At 35.8% G+C, this 21771-nt stretch overlaps 2 protein-coding genes across 2 annotated transcripts in view; both read right to left on the bottom strand.

Moving 5' to 3' along the window:
- Window positions 1-21771, bottom strand: part of LOC102734555 (ATP-binding cassette sub-family A member 9-like) — a 135095-nt gene that overhangs the window by 94848 nt on the left and 18476 nt on the right. The window lies entirely within an intron of this gene.
- Window positions 7-16300, bottom strand: LOC145717295 (ATP-binding cassette sub-family A member 6-like). The gene is made up of 12 exons (XM_081804615.1): window positions 15961-16300; window positions 13969-14134; window positions 11918-11976; window positions 8739-8849; window positions 8175-8350; window positions 7866-7985; window positions 7479-7617; window positions 6829-6919; window positions 5604-5743; window positions 1821-1937; window positions 633-813; window positions 7-249 (listed from the first exon to the last, which is right to left on the bottom strand). The coding sequence occupies exons 1-12, from the start codon at window positions 16085-16087 to the stop codon at window positions 48-50; spliced, it is 1629 nt and encodes a 542-aa protein (XP_081660741.1). The 5' UTR covers window positions 16088-16300; the 3' UTR covers window positions 7-47.

The following is a 21771-nucleotide window of genomic DNA, read 5'->3' as shown; positions in this document are numbered from 1 at the left end:
ATTTTCTTCTCTTATGATTTGTTTTTTCCTCTCTACATAAAAATAACTTATTTCTGGACTAAAATTTTGTTCTTCTCTTCACCTGTGTTATTGATGATCAATAGGCTGGTACGAAGGTCTTCGGGAGGTTGTCCAAGAGAGAGGAAATACAGTTCAGGTGTAAATTCCCAATCACTCTTTTGAATTAACAGAGCATAAAGTATCTTTTCCACAATCAAAGGGAACATTGCAATCCCAAACACCAAGAGTCTACCAATAAAGAAAAATAACCACATGAACCTGTAGCAATTTTATTTATTGACAGATATTTCACAAATTTTTGTTGGGTACCAACTCTATGCCAGGCATGATTATAGGTGCTGAAATTTGGAAAGCAGGCCGCGACACCCCACGCAGTACTAAAAGGCATTGTTATATAAACACCAGGCTATCAAACCATGAAAACTAAACAGACCTGTGTGTAAGGCTAATCAAGTGCTACCATCCAAGCATTCCTACTGTCAGTAAAAATGAAATGTATCTATCCATTTTCTGGCAAGAACATTGGGTGCTATGTTCTAGTTTTAAATTCTCTTCTGGTTTAACCCTCTCTTGAAACTCACTAACAAAACCCACAGTTCTCTGATACTCACAGGATCAAAAGCTCTTTCTTCCCACGTTTTAACTTTAAGAAACGGAGCCATGCCATTGCACTGATCTGCATTTTCCAGAGGACCATGTCGCTCACAGCCTTCGGCATTTCAGGGAAAGGAGAGCAAGATGGCTCTTTTTCATGTAGGCTCTCTCCGTCTCTTATCTCTGCTTGTTCAAAATCTACACACACACACACACACACATTATTAACGCCATCCTTGTACATCACAGTTTTCTCTTTTTCGTAACATTAAAAGTTGTTTTACAATGGTTACAAGGCAAGTAATACAAGAAACAAATTATATTTATCATGTCCACATTCAATAAACTCAGTGATAAAATATAACTAAATTCATACCAAAGAAGAATTCAGTAAAGGGTGACCTCATTATGCCTAGCCTTTGAAAAGGCATAGAAGGTCCCATATGTAACAATATTCTGAGGGATTTCAAGAAACATTTTCCATAGAAATAGCCAATCATTGATGCCTAAATGTCAGCTATTAAGCTGTCAAGAATTTCAAAATGTGAGCGAACAATTACCGGCTCTGAAGCCACAAGACCCATATCTGATTCTCAAATACATGACTTATAAGTGGCATGACTTAGGACCGATCACTTAACTACTCTTAGGTCTAGTTTTCTTCTCTGTAGGATGCAGCCAATGCCTATTGTTGGAAAGGTTATTGCAGAAAGGTAATGCACAATATCCACACACCGATCAAAATTTCTGGATAGAGGCTCTGTAAATGATTGTCCTTCTCATTATTACTACCCATTAAAATACACAGGAGATGATCCTAGCATTTTCTCCATTAAGACTTAGTGAAATTTTCTACATGAACAAGCTAAGAGCAATTTTTATAAGAAATATCTGCTCAGACTTCATGACCTTGGTTGAGAGCCTTTCACATCCTCAGAATATCCAAGAAGCAATGAGCATCTGGGGATAGGAGAAAACTGCTGAAATAGGAAGCAAATAGTTTGCAGAGAAATTTGTTATATTCCAAGAAGGGATCTGTGTTCAGTCCTAGTAATGACATTAGAAAACAATACAACCCTTCCCAAACATCAGTCAAATTTGGAATTATTAGCATTCTTTAGTGTAAATCATGCATAAAGCATATAAAATACTAAATACATGATTATTGGGAAATTGATTTTCTGTTACTTATACAATGAATTTACCTTGTTCAATAGTTGATTTTCCTTCCAGTTTCATGAAGACGTCATTCAGAGTTGACATGGAAATGTCGTAACTCGTCACACCCTGGCCAGAACACTTATCAAGATCACTGAAAAGGTCTAAGGCAACAGACCAGAATAGATACATTTTAAATTCCACATTGATAACAAAACCCAGTAAATTAACACTTATTTAAAAGATGATCCAGAATATTGTTCAGAAAAATATTATGTCTTTGGAATATCACAGTAAGCAAAAAGAAAATTTTATTAGACTGTTCTTCCTCTCTGAAATGAATATGTCAGAACGCTCCCCTCTACCCTCAAATCATCTGTACTCTATCTTATATTCTCAGCTCATGAACTTCCAGAACACTTCTTTGAGGAAATATGAGCAATCAGAAAGAACACCATTGGGGCGCCTGGGTGGCTCAGTCATTAAGTGTCTGCCTTCAGCTCAGGTCATGGTCCCGGGGTCCTGGGATAGAGCCCCGCATCCGGCTCCCTGCTCTGTGGGAAGCCTGCTTCTCCCTCTCCCACTCCCCCTGCTTGTGTTCCCTCTCTCGCTGTGTCTCTCTCTGTCAAATAAATAAAATCTTAAAAAAAAAAAGAAAGAACATCATCTTCTCACCCCCACACAAATGAACGTTTATTTCTACCCATATTCTGGGTCTTGGTTCTGTACAGGTGGAAGACTTAGAGCTGCTCCCACCAAAGGCTACCTCTTTGATTTGTGTTCTGAATTCTATCCCATTCAGGCATCTCGAGAACTTCCTAAAGTAATCTCCTGCCCTTCTCTGGCTTGTATCATCAATTTCTCCTACATGTACTGGGCCATCCCAAACAGCAGGCAAAATGCTGTAAGTTAACCCATTAAACAAAAACAAGTAACAACAACAACAAAAACCCAATCTCCTCCTACCACTAGCCCACTGCTACACACATGCACCCAGGGCTCAAAGATTTGTCTACTTTACCACCTTTAATTTGTGGTATCCTATTTAACTGAACCCCCACAAATCCAAATGCTATCCCTATCCCTCCACAGAAATTGTTCTTACAAGGTCATCAATGATTCCACATTTTAAATTCAATGGACAAGAGCTTTTTTAAAATTCTTTTAACTCTCTCTCTCTCTCATTCAGGGACATTGAAAACTGTTGACTACTTTGTCCTTCTACAAACATTGTCTCCCTTGAGTTAATAAAAACATATATGTTCTTTTGTTTTTCCTTCAAGTTCATGGGGGGCTCTTGATTTCCACCATTCTCTGACTCTTCCTCTACTTTCTCCTGAGGGCTCCGTCCTGGATCACCTTCTCTTTCCCTACACTCAAATCCAATCCCTTTGCATTAAATCCATCCCTACGCAAATGATTCCCAAGTTCAATTCTCACTTTGAGTGTTCTCTGATTTCCAGTATCCTATAACCAACTGTATACTTAGCCGCTTGACATCTCCACTTTGAAGTCTAAAAGCATCTCAAAGCAAGTATTTCTAAAACAGAACATTAATTCCTTCTTCTCCATCCTACCCAACTGTCTCTCTCATCATTTTATAACAAATGACACCATCTTCCACCAGGTGATTCAAGCCAAAATTCTAGAAGTCCCTCTGGATTTTTCACTTCTCCTCGTGCTCCACAGATTGGACAACAGTCAGGTTCTTTGGCTTTATCTCAAGATATGCTTCAAATCCAGCCATTTTCATCCACCTTTCACTTGGCACCATGGTAGCATAATGATCATCATCTTTCACCCGTAAGTCTGAAATGGTCACATGGCTGGTCTCCCAGCGTCTACTCTTCTTCTGTACCCAGAGTGCTCTTTTATAGCCAGAGAATGAAAATATAAGTCACATCACATCAATCCCCCATTTAATGACTTTCAGTGGTTTCTCAGTGCATTTAAGATAAAATTCAAACACCACATGACAGCTTCTAAAGCTCCGTATGGGTGGACCTCTATCTATCCCTACAACCTTACCCACCCCCACTTGCCAATCTCCTCCCACACTCACTGCACTCCAGACATCTCTTTCCCCCCTCTGCTTGGAATGCCTTTGATTGTTTTCTTCTTTTGTACTTCTGGCACTCTATATAAACCCCAACCTGACATTAGTTTCTCTCTAAACCCTATCACCTTGTTTATTATTGCAATTGTAATATACCTTGGCTTATTGTGTGTGTCCACTTCTCCCCACCCAATGGAATGCACCCTCCATGAGGGTAGGGACTCAGATGTTTTATTTAACTCTGTATCACTAGTGTCTCAAGCAGTGCCTTTTACATAATAGGTTCCCAATAAACATTTATTATTATCTTCCATATTTCCTACAGGACATAAGAATGCCATTGGACTTGCAGAGGCTTATGGTCAGCATAAAGAGGCTGCCATGGACCAAAACATCAACACCAGGGACTCTGGTGTGACATGTTCTCATAGTACTATGAGCATATAACTCACTATTCTCCTTCCCTAACCAAAAAAAGAAGGCTAGTTGTATCTCATTGGACAGAATAACACAGTATAGCCTATGGACTTGAGAACACCATCTTGCAGCTCCTACGAGGACACAGAGAGCTGCCTTATTTGGGGGTGAGACTAAATCTGAATTCCTGAGTATTTGCTTAATAAGACTGAATCATCCTTGGGGCGCCTGGGTGGCTCAGTTGTTAAGCATCTGCCTTTGGCTCAGGTCATGATCCCAGAATCCTGGGATTGAGGCCCACGTCAGGCTCAGTGGGGAGCCTGCTCCTCCCTCTCCAGCTCCCCCCTGCTTGTGTTCCCTCTCTAGCTGTGTCTCTTTCTGTCAAATAAATAAATGAAATCTTAAAAAAAAAGAATCATCCAAATGAGCCTCTTTAAATCAGGCCTGCAGAGAGTTAAACCTTTAATAAACTAAATATTTAGATAAAAAGGAAGCTTTTTAAATTAAAAAAGACAGATATATTTCCTCATTTGCAAGACAGGGAAGACTATAGCACCTACTTCATAGAATAGTTGTAGGACTAAATGAGTTGATATAAATGAAACTATTAGGAACAGTGCCTGATTCATAATAAACATTGTACTAAGGGTTAGCTATTATTAGAATTACTTATCCAACAAATCCTAGGTTGGGAATGCTACTCGGCAGACTGGGGACCTATGGTGAATACTTTTGTAGAATAAATAAACTATGTTTTTTTTTTCTGCAAAATAAATATATACACAATTAAATTAAAATATAAAAGGGAACCTATAGCAGACAACTTGATGCTATCCCCATCCCTTCTGTACTCACTCATACACAGTAAATCTGTTTATTAACACCTGCCTGAAGGCATTTTGTTCTGGGCTGTGAAGTATGCTAAGCTCGTGTTGAGCACAAGTCATATGGGTTAGAAAATTAATGCTCCTAAAAGCATCTCTTAAACAATGAAGGGTAGGGAGTGGCAAATAAATACCCCAGCTTTCTCACCCCTCTTGTGACATAACTCTGAGCCCCTTGCTCACTTATTCACTTATTTATTCCAATGGTATTACATCTCAATTTCGTATTGCAACCACCTGCTCAATAATGCAAACTCCCCTAGCCTCCTTCGCTTCCCACTCTCATGGCCCCATTCCCTCCTGGTGTTTCTAGGCATCAATTACCAAAGCGCGCTAAAGTCCTCATTTCAAGTTCTGCTTTTTAGGGAACCCAACCTAATACAAAATTCAAATCCATTAAATAATGAAAGCTGTAATAATGTGATGAACACCTGTTCCCAAATTTCATTCCATTGTAATCATATTTAAGTTACCTGGAAATTTATTTGTCCTTTCCATGGGCAAAGTATACACAAGCTTTTCTTTGTTTTCTGTTTTTAATTTAGCATCAGGGATGTAATGATTAATGAAGGATGTTATTTTTTCTGGATCACATACTTCATTTCTGTACAAACTAATATTTAAAAGAAAAGGTCATTGATTTGTATTTTCTCTACTGCTATCACAAAAGAAGGGCTTTTACTGAATACCTAGCCTTTGAGTACTACTTTACTTGGCTTTAGAGAACAAACGAAATGAGTAAACAACAACAGAAGTAATAATAATAATAATGCCATCAGTTTGAAAAATCCTATGATCTCTACAGAGGAGGTGTTTAAATTCAGAACAATTAAAAATATAAAAACAAATACATGCCATAAGTGAAACTATATTTCAAGTAGGAAGATAAACAGAGCAAGGCATGAACATCAGGCAGAAGAAATTGCTTAGGGAAAATAATTACACCAGATTGTGTAGCTATCAGGAATTAATGGCTAATAGGGCAGTTTGGCTTACATGCATGTTTTGTTTGGCTACAGAGTTTTTGGTTTGGGTTTTATAAAATTCTTTTCACCTGGACACACTTTGTTAGATAGGGTGCTCTTAACTCTCTCCCACTTTTGATACTAGCTTCTGAAATTATTTGATTTTGTGCCCAGTGAAAGAATGAAAATATGTTACAGGATTGTATGGATCAGCTGAGGGAAATGGGGGGTGGGAAGAAGAGAGAGATTTAGGATACACAGAGTAGCTACCTGGAAAGTGGTCCATGAAGTAGCCCTGTTGATTCTGCTTATCATTAGCATTAATAAAGATACAAGGAGGCAGGAAAAACATTTGGGAAACACTAGCCAATAGTTTGGCAAAGATGAAGCATAAGGCCAACTGTCCCTCATAATTGTCTGCCTTTTTGATATACCAGTATTGAAAACATTTATATGGGGTGCCTGGGTGCCTCAGTTGGTTAAACATCTGCCTTCTGCTTAGGTTGTGATCCTGGGGTCCTGGGATCCAGGAACCCCACATCCAGCTCCCTGATCAGTGGGAGCCTGCTTCTCCCTCTTCCTCTGATCCTCCTTGCCCCCATCCCTGCTCGTGCACTTTTTTTCTCTCTCTCAAATAAACAAATAAAATCTTTTAAAAAAAGAAAGCATATATCTATGTATATGTGTGTACATATATATATGTATATATCCAATCTATCCCCAAAGTCTTTACCTTAAGTGATATCCAAGACCCCATTTTCTCTTCAAAAAGACAGAAGACCCTGCACACTTCAGTCTCCCACTGGACATGATCACTTTTCTATCTGATTAAAAAGAAGCAAGAAAGAAAGGATGATGGGAGTCATTTCTTCCCTCTCTAGAAAACATAGGTGAGGAGCCAATGCTCAGATTTCCAAAGGAGAAGTGCTCTACAGGAAATAAATGTATCTAACATACATTTAAAAATTTGAAATACACATTAAAGTTGATGCATTTAAAATGAACTTAATGAGTTCCAGTCATTTTTGTGCCCTCCAATAATTCTTGAAAAAACAAACAAACAAACAAACAAACCCAGAAATTACATTGCCACATTTTCCACTCCGTATGCTAAAGAATAAGTGGATAGTTTTCAACCAGATATATATTGATTACAATGTTTAAATTAACTGAAAGCTGAAAAAAACCTTACAATTTTTTATTAGAGGTTACAATCTAGCAAATGCACAGTCAGTGAGGAATTCTAGAGGGGGTTAGACTTGTCATTCCCTGGACTGCTATGGAATGGAGCACACATGAAGGTCATGGGAGCACGGTGCTTGTCCTAGAAATACACATTTCCCAAATTCTTTATCATAAAACTGAGATAAAATGAACAATTACCAGCCAGGACATCAGCCTCATCCATGAGATTGGTACTCAAGAGGATCACATGGCCTGCTTTGTGTTCCTTGAGGAAACTCCAAACTCGATACCTTGAAAAGGGATCCAACCCAGCAGTCGGTTCATCTAATAGCAAAATCTACAGAGGATGATAATGTTTAAAATATATCTCTCCCACATTAACTCTTCTCACATGGTAGCATGGATAACAATAATAAACCAAATAATAACTATCCAACCATTTAGGTCCAATATACTTATACCCATAGTTTAACAGCAGAGTCTCTCTTGATACATTACAATGAGATCTCTACTACTTTTAGTGGTAAAAGAAGAGCTTGACTTTTTACTAAATCTGCTTTCCACGGCATGCAGAATCTCACTTACCTGAGGATCTCCTAAAATGGCAATCCCAAAGGTCAGCTTTCTTTTCTGTCCTTCACTTAAATGTTTAGCAAGGTTATCCTGAATGTTTTCTATGTCCAATTCTAACAAAATTCTTTGTACCTATGCAAGAAAACACACAAAACTTAAAATCCAAGACAATGTATGCTATACAATTTGAACTGTCTGTTACAGCAGATCTTTTTTATAGGACCTCACTGCCTAAATTGTATTCATAACAGGGCAGGTAAATCACTAAGGCAAATTCTAACTTGGCAAACTTAACTTGCTAATCCAAGCATGCCCATTTACCTCTTGTTCTACTTCCTTTGGCTGAATCCCTTTTATTTTAGCAAACAGCCTGAGGTTTTCCTTCACAGTGAGTATGTCAAATTGAACATTGAATTGAGGACAAACACCAGTTATCTTTCTGATTTCCTCCAAGTCTTGCATTTCAGAGAGATTTTTATTATAGATGGTAACTGATCCTAAAAATAGAAGTTAAAAATAATTTAACATTGGCAAGATAATACATTTTATTAATGCTTCGAGATCCTATTCAGGAAAATATTGACATATATTCACAAATATCTAAAATAATGACTTCACAATTTGTTAACAACTACAAATTAATCTTAACATAAATATATGTTCCGGGTGGTATATATTTTCTCTGGAATATCACATAGCAATGAAATAAGGCTAATGATTTTCATAAAAACTTGGGAAATATAAAGTATATTCAAAATCCTATAGTCTGGTAAACAATGTTAGATAAAGAAATGTCATTTTCTCTTAGGCAATTTAACCTTAAAATAAGAAAGGCAACATATGACCTCTGGACATCTTGCCTTTGAGAAATTTCTTTTTGCTCACCTTCTGTTGGAACAGACAACCCATTAAGGATGTTTAGCAATGAAGATTTGCCAGCTCCACTATGACCCAGAATTGCTGTGATTTGACCTTCATATATGTCAAGGAGCAAGTCTGTTTTTAAAGTAAAATATTAACATTATAAATAAGAGGGCGTTAGAAAATGCTGGTTCTAAAAGTAGAACAAAAAATTTATTTTAGTTGTATATTCTCAAGCATTTAAATAGTTTAAAACGTATAATATCCAATATTTTCCTGGCTGCTAAAATAACATGGTTACTGTAGAATATTTGTGAAATAAATACAACCACTTAAGAAAAACTTAACTATAATTTCAAATATTAACATTGTAATACATTTACTTCCAGTGTATATGCATGTGCATATATGAACATGTAAATATATATATCTATATGGATTTTTATCATACTCCATTCTTTTCTAGCTTACATTTTCAAATGTTAAATGATAAACATTTTTCATGGCATTAATTACCTTTTAAAATATATTCACCAAAAATGTATATTTTCCCATTATAAATTTTCTATTCTTTTATTACAAACCTTTTGCATTTACAGGTCAGTAGAAAAAAATCATTTATCTAAGAATTCTTTACTATTTTTTGTTTGTTTTCTTTACTACCAAGTGAAAACCAAACTCTGTTATGAAAAGTTGTTGGAGGAAATTCTTAAGAATTTTATAATATGTTATATCTAAGAGATCAGGTTCCTTCAATTAAATTACATGTCCTACTTTCAAACATTATTGAAATTAATTAACAACTGGGATGAATTCCAGTTCATCCATCTTCTATCTGGATGATCTTGGATAAACTAAACACTACAAGATTCACTTTACTCAGCTATTAAATGTGCTGGTAATAGTAATTACATCTAAAGAGAAAATTCTTCCTATTATAATCCAATCCATTAAAATTCTCACTTATAATTTGACTAAAAGATTCTTAAAAAATTGGAAAAATAAGCTCAAATAATTAAGAAAAGTTAAATAATAGCAAGATATTAGTCTTGACTACATTGTATTAAAATATATTGGAGAATGGGGGAGCCTGGGTAGCTCAGTTGGTTGGGCCTCTGCCTTTGGCCCAGGTCATGATCCCAGGGTCTTGGGATCAAACCCCGTGTTGGGCTCACTGCTCAACGGGCAGTCTGCTTCTCCCTCTGCCTCTGACCCCCTTCTCGCTCACTCACTCTCTCTCTCTCTAATAAATAAAATCTTAAAAAAAAGTTGGAGAACTATAATAATTAAAATAATATGTTAGTAATACAGTAACCAGTGGAGTAAAATATTATAATTAAAATAATATTACTACTCCAGGATACACTGACTGATGGAAGACAAAAGAAGCCTAAGATGGTGCAAAGTAAACATAAAAAATAAAGATTAATTTTAAATTCATCAAAAAGATGAATTAATTAATAAATAATATTGGGACAACTAATCAAATACCTCAACCAATTTTACATTTACTGTTTTTAAATGGAAAAAAATGGTGTTTTCCAGGGTAAGAGAAAACTGATGATATCTATCTTGGAACTGATCCATATTAACTAGAAAAAAAAAGAAATATAAGCCTCAGTTTCTTCACCTGCAAAATGGGAGAGATACTATGTATCTCATAGGATTAAATGAAAAAAAGTTTATGTTAATCACTTATTATAGTTGCCAGCACACACTAAGTACTCGATAAACTTTAAGTGTTTGTTGCTATTATTATTGTTGTTGTTTTTAAATATTGCTATTCCCACAAGTGTATAGATTCTTATAAGCTTGAAGGGAAATGATTTGAAATATGAAGCAGCAGCTTAAAAATATAATCCCTTTGCATAATCTGCTTTTAGAAATTTATATTCAGGAAATAATAATATTTACAAATATTGAACAAGAGGCTCATTACAGAGTTTTTTTTAGGATAGTGAAAAATTGGAAACAAGCCACATTTTGTACATGAGTAAGGAAACTGAGGTAGCCATACAATAGAATCCTATTTAACCACTGAAAGATGGGCTATAGGTAAGGACTTCAGTGGGTGTCCCCAAAGGTGTTCCAGAATTGCTACGGGAACTAGCAGCATGGGGGGAAGGTGCAGAGAGCACAGCTCCCCATTTACTTCCCAAAGAGCAGCTGTAGTTGGTGATTTCATATAGTTTTCCATGCACGGACATCACTTTTCATTTTTAAATTTTTTTTTGAAGATGTCTAGATGTAAAAAGTAGCTCATGGTTATTGATGAGTACAAAAGTAGTTCATAATGCGCTCTGGAAATTGAAATGACAAATTTAAAAACTACTTCCATATATCCTTGGCTAAAATTAAAGAAAGAAAAACCACAGATCTAGATGGCATTGGATGGGACAAACTTGGGGTGAGAATAAATTTGCTGACACTCAAAGTGAGAAATGATCTCAGAGGAATAAATAAGATCGAGTTAAGGGACACTATCTGCTAGAAAATAAATGCAATGCACACACACTGGACGGACAACTCACAACCTTAGGGCAGGTCTGTGGATCTTCTTTGGAAAGTTTTAAGGCTTCCATTTCTTGTAAAAATCAATTACATTCTTCCTAAAAACCATTATTAATAAAAGCAATGTAGAGACTACATCTATGAAATGTAGCCACTAACTTGGATGCTTACTTAGCTGTTTGTTATAGAAAACTGTATTTGTTAGAATTTAGTATCAGATACATTGGTTGGCTCAAAATTATAACTGTGTTTGCCCCAGGGATAGTGACTTGTGAAATTTAATTCATGGTCTCTGGTGTTACTCATCTTGTTTTAGTTAATCTCACCAGTATATAGAAACTATGTAGATTCCCTGGCTGGTATAAAAAATGATCAATTTTAAGTCTAGATGTTCTTTCCTCGTAGTGCAAATAAAATACAATATGGTTTTTAGCAAACTCATCTTTAAAAACAAAGTGAAATCACACTTTTCATTGCGTGACCCCATTCTTGTAAATTAATAGAGCCATGAAACATCCAGAAGGATTTTATAGCCAGCTCTTAATCACGGTTAATCTCCAAGGGGTGGAGTTAGATTTTTTGTATTGTTTTTTTTTTGTTTTGCTTATCTACATTTACAAATTTTTCACATGGAATTTTCTCCATTTTTTATAATAAAGAAGTCGATGAAACAATGAAATGTTTGTCCTTACCTTTCAATGCTTCCATTTTCCCAGACTTTCCTGTATATTCTTTTTTAACATTTCTGATTCTGAAATGACAGAAGTGGTGTTTACTCAGCCAACACGGAGATAGTAGGCATCAGAAACAACCCCAGTTAAAGTGACAGATGCATCAACCTTTTCATGTGAAATAAGGGATGGCATAACTAGTCTACTAGAAAGACAAAGACTTATTTTTGATTAATCATTTCCCCTGAGAGAGAAAATAAGTCTCTTTGGAAAGTTACAATTAAATGATTAGTGTTTTGCTTAGAGAAGCAGAACACTTTGGAATTGTTCTCACTTTCTTCCTCTAGCCTTAGAATATTTGGTGTTTTCTACTCTGTACAAGATCAGCTCATTTATCTGCACTTTAACTATCACCTCCCATCCCTTCCCATTCCCTCCAAACTTGCTCATTAATCAGACACTCTGTCACCTGCATTTTCTTTCTTTCTTTTTTTTTTTTTTTTTTTTGGTCACCTGCATTTTCTATAGTTTCCTCTCTGATAGCTTCTCTTTGGCCTGTAATTCTGCTTTGGATACAATCAGATTTCTCTCCTCCCCTTATTTTCAAACATTTTTCAAAATAAGAATATAAACTTGCCATATCCACGTTCTCCCTTTCTCCTCAATCACTCTGGCTTCTGAGTCCATTACTGTAGTAAACCTCTTCATGCTGAAATCACTGGTGGCCTCCTAAATCACCAAATGCAACAAAGACTTTTCTATTCCTTACTTATGGGATGATCAGTCGCTATTGGTGACGCTGTCCTTGTTGAAAGTGTCTACATTCAAGGTAACATTCGACTTACTGGTTTCCTTCCTTTCTAAATATCCCTTCTCTGTTTCCTCTTCTTTTGCCAAACACATCATCTTGGTCTTCCACATGGTTCTCCATGTACATTCTGGTCTTCTCATTCTAGACCCTCTTGATGGGTTATCTTATTGATTCTCGTGCTTTCAACACCAACCTAATGTTGACCCTATCCTTTTCCCTGAGCGTTAGGCTCCCACATCTAAAGGTTTCATCTGAATCTCACACACATGTGCACACACACACACACACCCCCACCTCTCTGAATGATTACCAACATGAATCACATTAGAATCCCAAAGGAAACTATTGCAGGACAAGGCAGGAACCAGGCTCAACAGATTAGAGATGTCATGACTATGTAAGCTCATTACAGTGCATCTTCAAATTCAAAGGGAAACAGAATTTAGCCACTCTTTTCTCTGAGCATGAATCAAAATAAAGGTAAGGACATTTATTCAACCAGGATGCTGGCAGTGGGGGTGGTGGTGGTGGGGTTTAACCAAAGAGTCAGGAAATATAAAAAAGAAAGGCTTAAAAGGTGTTGAATTTGACAGTGTATTTTATCTCTGCCTTTCTTCGCACAGGGGGTCACCCACTGAAATGGGGTTTTCATGCTTTATTTTAATAAAGAAACTTCCATTTAGGAGCAGCCAGTTGTTTTTGGATTTCAGAGACAGCAATTTGTTTGGGGCAGACATCCTGCCTATGTCCTGGGAATGTTGCATGAATGAGCTAAAGTTATAGGAATGGATAGTTGTGCATACAAATGCCCCCAGAGAAGGAAAAATTGGGAGGGGTGTTATAGGTGAGAGGGAGTCAGTTGTGAATAAAAAATAGGTATTTTTACATATCCCCAAGATACTGATTCTGGTTGAACTCTGCATGAGTTCCTCTCTACTTTCAGATGTGTATAGCTAACAGGTGGCTAGGGAAAGAGGAAGTGCTCATTGGTTATAAAGGCAAGAGCACCTGGGAAAAGGGGAATCAACACAGAAATAAGGAGGGAGACAAGATGGAGGGTGATGTGGTAACATATGGAGCAAAGCAAAGAGAATTTTCCTTACAAGGAGCAATCAGGAGACATTGGTGGACACATGGAAGAGTTCAAAGTAACATTAACAAAGACAAATTTCTTCTTCAATATTTTGTCCAGGCTCACCTGGTTGCTGTTGGTCAATAATTCGTTTGCCTTGCACCCGTATGTTGCTGTAAGTGTGATTACCTGATGGCTTCTTTTCCTTGGAATTCTGGAGCTACTGGTTCGAAATAATCCTCAGAGAGATGCTCAGGATCTATTTCTTTCTCGATGACCTTATTATTAGTCCTCTGGTGTTGGAAACAAGATGAGTTCAGGAAAAATAATGGAGAATAATGGCGCTCATCTCCATCTAATTAATCAAGAGGCAATAAAATACTGGATCAGTAAGATTAGTAAAGAAGCCTTATTCAAAACAGTGCAGAGTATCTTAGACTTTTAAGCATCATAGAGAAATTCTTTTCTTTATAACTTCCTATTATTGAAAAGAAAACTTGTCATGAAGTAAACAATAAAAATTCAAAGGAAATAACATACTATCACAAAAGTTAAACAGTATAATAGAACTTTCAAGAAAGTATATATAAACCAAAGGTCTGAAAAAGTATGACCTAAAAGCTATTTAGGATGAATGAAACCAAATGTTTGGGGGGAAAGCCCTAATACAGCACATAAAAACAACTGAAACACGTTTGTGAACTTAAGAAATCACTTGATCACAGGGGCGCCTGGTTGGCTCACTGGGTTCAGCAACCAACTCTCCATTTTGGCTCAGCTCATGATCTCAGGGTGGTGAGATCCAGCTCCGCATCAGGCTCCACACTGAGCATGAAGCCTGCTTAAGATTTTCTCTCTCCCTCTGCCCCTCCCCTCACTCATGGTGCTCTCTCTAACAAAAAAAAGAAAGAAAGAAAGAAAGGAAGAAAGGAAGGAAGGAAGGAAGGAAGGAAGGAAGGAAGGAAGGAAGAAAGAAAGAAAGAAAGAAAGAAAGAAAGAAAGAAAGAAAGAAAGAAAGAAAGAAACCACTTGATCACAACAATATGATTGGACATAATACTGAAATCCATATGGTATGGGAATGCAAAGTACAGGAAGAAATTGTATCTGTTCAGGATAAATATATTGTCATATTCCAAATTTAAAACAATGAAGTAGGATTTGTTATGAAGAGCTTTCAGATATTAAACCAGAAGTCACAGAAAGATAGGAATATATAAAATAATTGCATAGAAACATACAAGACAGCTTTAAATACAAAGTGGAAAGAACATAAAAAATAATATGATTGTGCAAGGAAAAAAAGCGTTCTGATTTTAGCATGTGTGAAGGAATTCTGGACTTGGGAAATTTTTGTTTGTAAGATAGAGAAAATTTAACTTAGTAATATAGTTCTGTAAATATGAACAACATACAAAAAAGTTCAGAATAATGCTGAAAATGTTCTTTCTAATTTTTATGTTGTTATTTCCTTAAAGGATGGACATCTCCCCTTCTGAAATGTTCCTCCTAGGGGGAATAAGGGAGAACCTGATTATTCCATACATGAAGCCCTTTTTAGTGGTTCAGTTTACAATCTGCCCCACATTCTTGTCAGAACTATTTATTTTTTTTTAAAGATTTATTTATTTATTTGAGAGAGAGCACAGGTGGAGGGAGGAGAAGAGAGACAGAATCTCAAGCAGACTCCCTGATGAGCAGTGAGCCCAACATGGGGCTCGATCCCACAACCCTGAGATCATGACCTGAGCTGAAACCAAGAGCTGGATGCTCAACTGACTGAGCCACCCAGCTGTCCCAAGAACTATTTATTAAGAAGCATTTTCACCATATGATGGCTCTACCCTAGCCAAAGCCATGTTAAGAACTAATTTATTTCAGCCTGTTCTGAAACAAATCTTAAATATCATTCTTTGAAAACATGTTCAGAGATTCTTGAAAAAAAGTAACATTTAATTACTGTATATTTGTAATGTATATTATTAAAATCAGAAGAATAATTGTTTTTACATATAAATTCAAACCATTAGAACTATCAAGTAGAAATAAAGAACTCATTCAGCTTGTGATGGGAAATATTTGTTATTTTTTATTGCTTAATATACATTTATATAACCTTCAGTAAAAATGTACAATATGATAAATACGTGCAGAGGTCAGAGAAAAGCCACTTTTACTTACAGGGTAAGATTTTGTCAAAGTATAATGCCAATGCCAAGTAGAAAAGTGCATCAAAAGCCAGTAAGGAAAAAGTTGCAATCATTACATACGAGTCTCCTGAAGGGTCAGGAAAAATTATACCATTCATAGTATTATCCAAGTAGATAATCTAAGATTCAGACAAAAATAGTAATTAGTAAATATTTAAGATAAATACATACAAATAATTCAGCATAGCAGCAAGAATTATCATTTTATTAAACAGCTTTTTTGAGAAGGCTTTATAATGAAGTTACTGGTGTAACTATTTCTATTTGACAGCAATCCAGGGATTATTAGAAGGAAATACCAACTTAAAAAATACAATATTCTAAGAATAGGGATATTTTTAAAACATTTTATTTATTTATTTGAGAGAGAGAGCATGAGCAGGGGGAAGAGGCAGAAGGAGAAGCAGACTCCCCACTGAGCAGGGAGACCAACATGGGGCTTGATCCCAGGACCCTGGGATCATGACCTAAGCTGAAGGCAGACACTTAAACAACTGAGCCACCCACACACCCCTAAGAATAGGAATTTAAATGATAAGTCATTTTCTTGTTTTCATAAAGTCATTGTAATATTGCAAAATATTTATTCTTTGCAGCAAAAAATATTTAGAAAGAATATGAAGATTCGAAACATCTTAGTAGAATAATGATAAGACAACTTCTTTTTCTAGTTATTACTGCAAATAAAGATATGTTTATAATTCTCTCATGTAATAATAAGTGTTATGTTCTAGGTGTTGTTCTAAGGCTGTTTATAATATCTCATTAAATCCTCATCATAACCCCCAGAACAAGCCTTATTATTTTTATGTGCATTTTACATATGGTAAAAGTGAAGCAAATAGAAATTGAGTAGCTTAACCAACCAAAGTCAAAATCACATAGTTAGGAGTGGTAAAGGTGAACTCAGAACACAGGAAGTCCAGCTCTCAAGCCCAGTTCCTCACGCTAGACAATATACAACTCTACTTATGTTAAAAGCTTACATTTCATGACAAAGTTGAGTTTATTCTGGGAACACAGTCTGGGGTGACATTTGAAGATTAATCTATGTAATTCAACATAAAACAGATCAAAGAAGACACTAGTGTGTTTAATCAAATAGATGCACAAAACACATTTGATACAATTTAATATCCATTTACAATAAAGTCTTTTCAAAACTAAGAAAATAAGCGAACTTCCTTAATCTGGTAAAATAGATGTACAAGGACCAACAACAAAAATCATGCTTATTATGAAATGTTAAAAGCCTTTCCTTTGCTTGCATTTCTATTTAACATTGTACTAAAGGTCCCAGTCTCTGCAATAAGACAAGAAAAATAAGTGACTGGCATAAGAACTGCAAAAGGAAAAAATAAACCCTCATTATTTGTAGACATCATGACTATATGTAAGAAAATCTCAAGATAAAGTCCAGAAAAATACTAGTTTTAAGAAAAGAATATAGTGTTATGCACAAACAATGAATCATGGAACACTACATCTAAAAAAAAAAAAAAAAAAGAAAAGAATATAGCAAGAATACCGGATACAGTGCCAATTTACAGAAATCAGTTGCATCTCTCTACATTAACAACAAACATTTAAAAATAAGAACTTAAACATAGATGCTATTTATAATGGCAACAAAAGTATCAAAAACTTTGGACTATATAAAAAATGTGCAAGACTCAATACTTAAAACTAAAACAATTACTAAGGGAAAATGAATGTGAAGATATATCATGTTCATGATTTTAAAAAAGTGTTGGGGCGCCTGGGTGGCTCATCCAGTTAAGCGTCTAGCTCTTGATTTCAGCTCAGGTCATGATCTCAGGGTCAAGGGATCCAACCCCCCCACACACACCCAGGGATGGACTCTGTGCTCAGTGGGGAGTCTGCTTGAGATTCTCTCTCTCCCTCTCCCTCTGCCCCTCCCTGCCGCAAGTGCTCTCTCTCTCTCAAATAAATAAGTAAATCTTTTTAAAAAGTGTCAATTTCCCTCCAATTGATTGAAAAATTCAACTGTATCAAAATGTCAACAGCTTTGTGCACACATACATGTGTGTATAACTTGATAAGTTACTTCTAAAATTTACATCATTCAAGGAACCTAGAATAGAAAAGGCTCTCTTGGAAAAGAAAATCAAGTGGTAAAATTATTACTACCAGATAGCAAGACACATCAGCAAAAACAAGACAATGTGGCAATAGTGCAAAGATAGGTCAATACATGATTGGTTGAGCTGTGACAAAGGAAACGCTACAGTCCGTTCAAAGAAAGGATGGCCTTCTCAATAAATGAAGCAGAAGAAATTGCATATTCATGTAGAAAAATTAATATTCCTTCTACCTATAGATACACAAAAGTTATTTTGAAATGGATTTTATATCTAAATATAAAAGCAAAATCAACTGAGCTTCCAGATAAAAACATGGGGGAATATCTTTATAATCTTGGGGAATGCAATGATTTCTTAAAGATACAAAAGCACCCTACAGAGAAGAAAACTTGACAGACTGCACTTTATCAAAATTAAGAAACTTGTTCATTAAAAGCACTGTTAAGAGAGTAAAAATGTCAGCAACAAATAACTGAAAAATGTCTCATATACAGTATATATAAGAAATCCATAAAAAGTAATAAGGAAAAGAAAAAATTTCAGTTAAAAAACGGGGGAAAGGGACACCTGGATGCCTTAGCTGGTTAAGCGTCTGCCTTCGGTTCAGGTTGCAATCCTGGGGTCCTGGGATTGAGCCCCTTGTCAGGCTCCCTGCTCAGAGGGGAGTCTGCTTCTATCTCTGCCTCTGACCTCCCCCCTGCTCATGCTCTCGCTCTCACTCCTTCTCTCTCCTGCGCTCTTTCTCTTAAGTGAATAAAAAAAAAAAATCTTTTTAAAAAAATGGAGGAAAGACCTGGATAGGTACTTTATAAAAGAGAAAAACCAAAATACCTCTACACATATGAAAGAGAATTAAATTTCATAAAAAATAAGGAAAATGCAAATTAGTACCACAAGGATTATTACTGCAGATCCACCAGAAAGGCTAAAATTTGGAAGACTGACAATACCAAATGCCGGTGAAGATTTGGAGCAACTGTAACTCTGAAACTCTTGCTGCAAAAGTAAACTGATGCAATCACTTTGGAAAAATATCTGGCAGTAGCTATGAAGATTAAGATATACACACCCTAGGTCCTACTATTCAACTCCTACGTATATACCAAACAGAACTGAATGCTCATATTCACTGGAAATATGTATAAGAATTTTTTTTTCAGAGTTAATATTAGTCAAAAACTGGAAAATATTTTTGTTCATCAATAAGAAAATCGATAGCACAGTCACACAATAGGATACTACAGAACACTCTACTACAGCGACACTCCAACTGTGGATGATATCTAAAAACATAATGTTGAGTGGGAAAAAAGCCAGATTTAAAAAAAAACACTTTGTAGAGTATCACTTATATAAAGTTGAAAACAGGCAACACTAAAAAATTATACTTAGGAACATACATTAGGTGATAAATGAAAAGGCAGGAAGTGATGATCACAACACTTTCATCTTTAGGAGGAAGGAGTGTTTGGAGAAGTTTTGGACTTGTGGCATCCTTCCATTTCTTGATCTGGCTCATGAGTATTTTGATATACTTTATAATTATTTGCTAAACTCTTTTTTTTAGCATTTTTTTCATATACTTTTTTTTTATTATGTTATCAGAGAAAGACATTTATCATATGACCTCACTGCTAAACTCTTTATAGTCCTGAAAACTTTTCAGATTTGAGGTTCAAACAGAGGTTTACACAACAGTTTTTAATAAACTAGAGAATGCCTTCAATATATAAAGTACAAGGAAAGGTAAACAGTTGCATATGAAAAACAAGAAGAGAATACTTCAAAATGAAAATACACCTGAGATGTGAAAATCTGTCTTAGTTAAGACGTTTTTGTTCAAGTTTCCTTGTGTGATGATTTTCTACAATGCAATAATAACATCTTCAAATCTAACTTTAGGGAAAAAATTGTTTAGAATAAATGCTCTTAATTTGAAAGAGTGATTATGAAGAGTAATGAAATATCAAATTCTTTTGAAAGTTCAGTAATAAACCAATTAACTACATCCTTACCTTACTCATTCCAGCAGTGAAGGCAAAAGGGCTGCAAATACTCAAAATCCACTCCAAAGAGGAAGGAAGTTGTCTATAATATACAGTGAATCCCACACCCCCACAAAAGACATTGAGGAGAAACATAACAAAATTGGTGAGGAGAGTTTTCTTTAACAACACACTCATCAGGAATGTTAAAGTTATCTGAAAGAGAGAGAAGACATCTAGTCGTTAAACAGATTTAGTTCACTGAGAATCATTGGCAGCACAATAAAATACAGATCTTTAGATCATAATATAAGTACTTATCAGTAAGACAGCGATGAAAATATTTAGGTACAACAATGCTCAGCCCTTCCCTCAACGCTTCTGTAAAGAGTCTCTTTTTTTGCCCTCCTCAGCTACTGGGCTTTAGGTGCTAAGAAAGGGCGGGGAAAAGCTGTATGAGAGTTGAGGAAAGAATAGAAATGCAGACTTGGAAACATTGAAAGAACCTACATTAATGTATTGACAAAAAGCATCTACGTACCCTCTGCAGAATTTAGAGGCCCTTGTTTTATGAACGAAGAGTCATGACACGGAGAGTGAGGGCAAGGTGGAGTGTCAGAGGGAGATACTGTGAAAGCCACCATATTACAGAGAACCTTTGGGGAAAAGAGATGGGTCCACCCAAGGGCATCCTCACTAAAATCTTCTAGAAAAGTCTTAGAGTCAAAATATTTTCAGAATCAGGATTTTTTTTTTCTTTTTGATGCATCATTTCATTAATTCAGAACTTTATGCAAAAGAGAGGTCCAATTTTATTTACATTACCTCATTTTCTCACACTCATTGAGACTTTCTCAAGCAAACACACACACGCACACACAAAATGGACATGAAGGAAATAACTGTAATAACCTCCAGAGAAATTAATTTTTGCTACAGATAGCTAAGATCTAAAGCAGAGAATGTGGTAATAAATGTATGAACTTACCAAAGATAAGCCATATAAGAAAAAGAGTGTAAATATGACCATGAAGCCCGTCATGACTATAATTTGGGTAGATGTTATAATAACTGTAATCATTATGGAAATAATGAAGATGAAGCCAGCATAGATTAAGCCACAGGAGAGCCTAAAAAAAAAGACAAAAATTTATTTCAATTATTTTAACTTCATTATGAAATATTTGAAACATATAAAAGTATCTAAAGAACAGTACAATATTTACCCTTCTACTTGCCACCTAGATTAGTAACTACAATATTGCTAATACCACATTGGCATGTCTGTGCTGCTGCCTACTGGCTAGGCATCCACTCTGGGTTCACATATTGTATAAACAGGATGAACACTGCATAAATAATATCATTTTGCATATGTCCTTCTGCTGCTTGCCTTTATAAATCAACATATACAATGTTATACACTGCTGTGTAATAGTTCATTTTCTGAATATATCCCAAAGTTTTCCTGCCCATGGACATTTAGGTTGTTTCCAATTTTTATTTCTGATGCACTGTTGCTAAGAACACTCTTGTACTTGGGAAGAAAAAATAAAATAAGATGAAAATTGAGAGGGAGGCAAACCGTAAGAGACTCTTAACTGTAGGAAACAAACTGAGGGTTGCTGGAGGGGAGGTGGGTGGGGGCATGGGGTAACTGGGTGATGGGCATTAAGGAGGGCACTTGGTGGA

The sequence above is a fragment of the Leptonychotes weddellii genome, chromosome 15 (genome assembly GCF_054177405.1).
Source record: "Leptonychotes weddellii isolate Sample4059 chromosome 15, ASM5417740v2, whole genome shotgun sequence".
Lineage (NCBI taxonomy): Eukaryota > Metazoa > Chordata > Mammalia > Carnivora > Phocidae > Leptonychotes > Leptonychotes weddellii.
The sequence above is the reverse complement of the archived record's forward strand: the minus strand, read 5'-3'. Positions and strand labels throughout refer to the sequence as shown.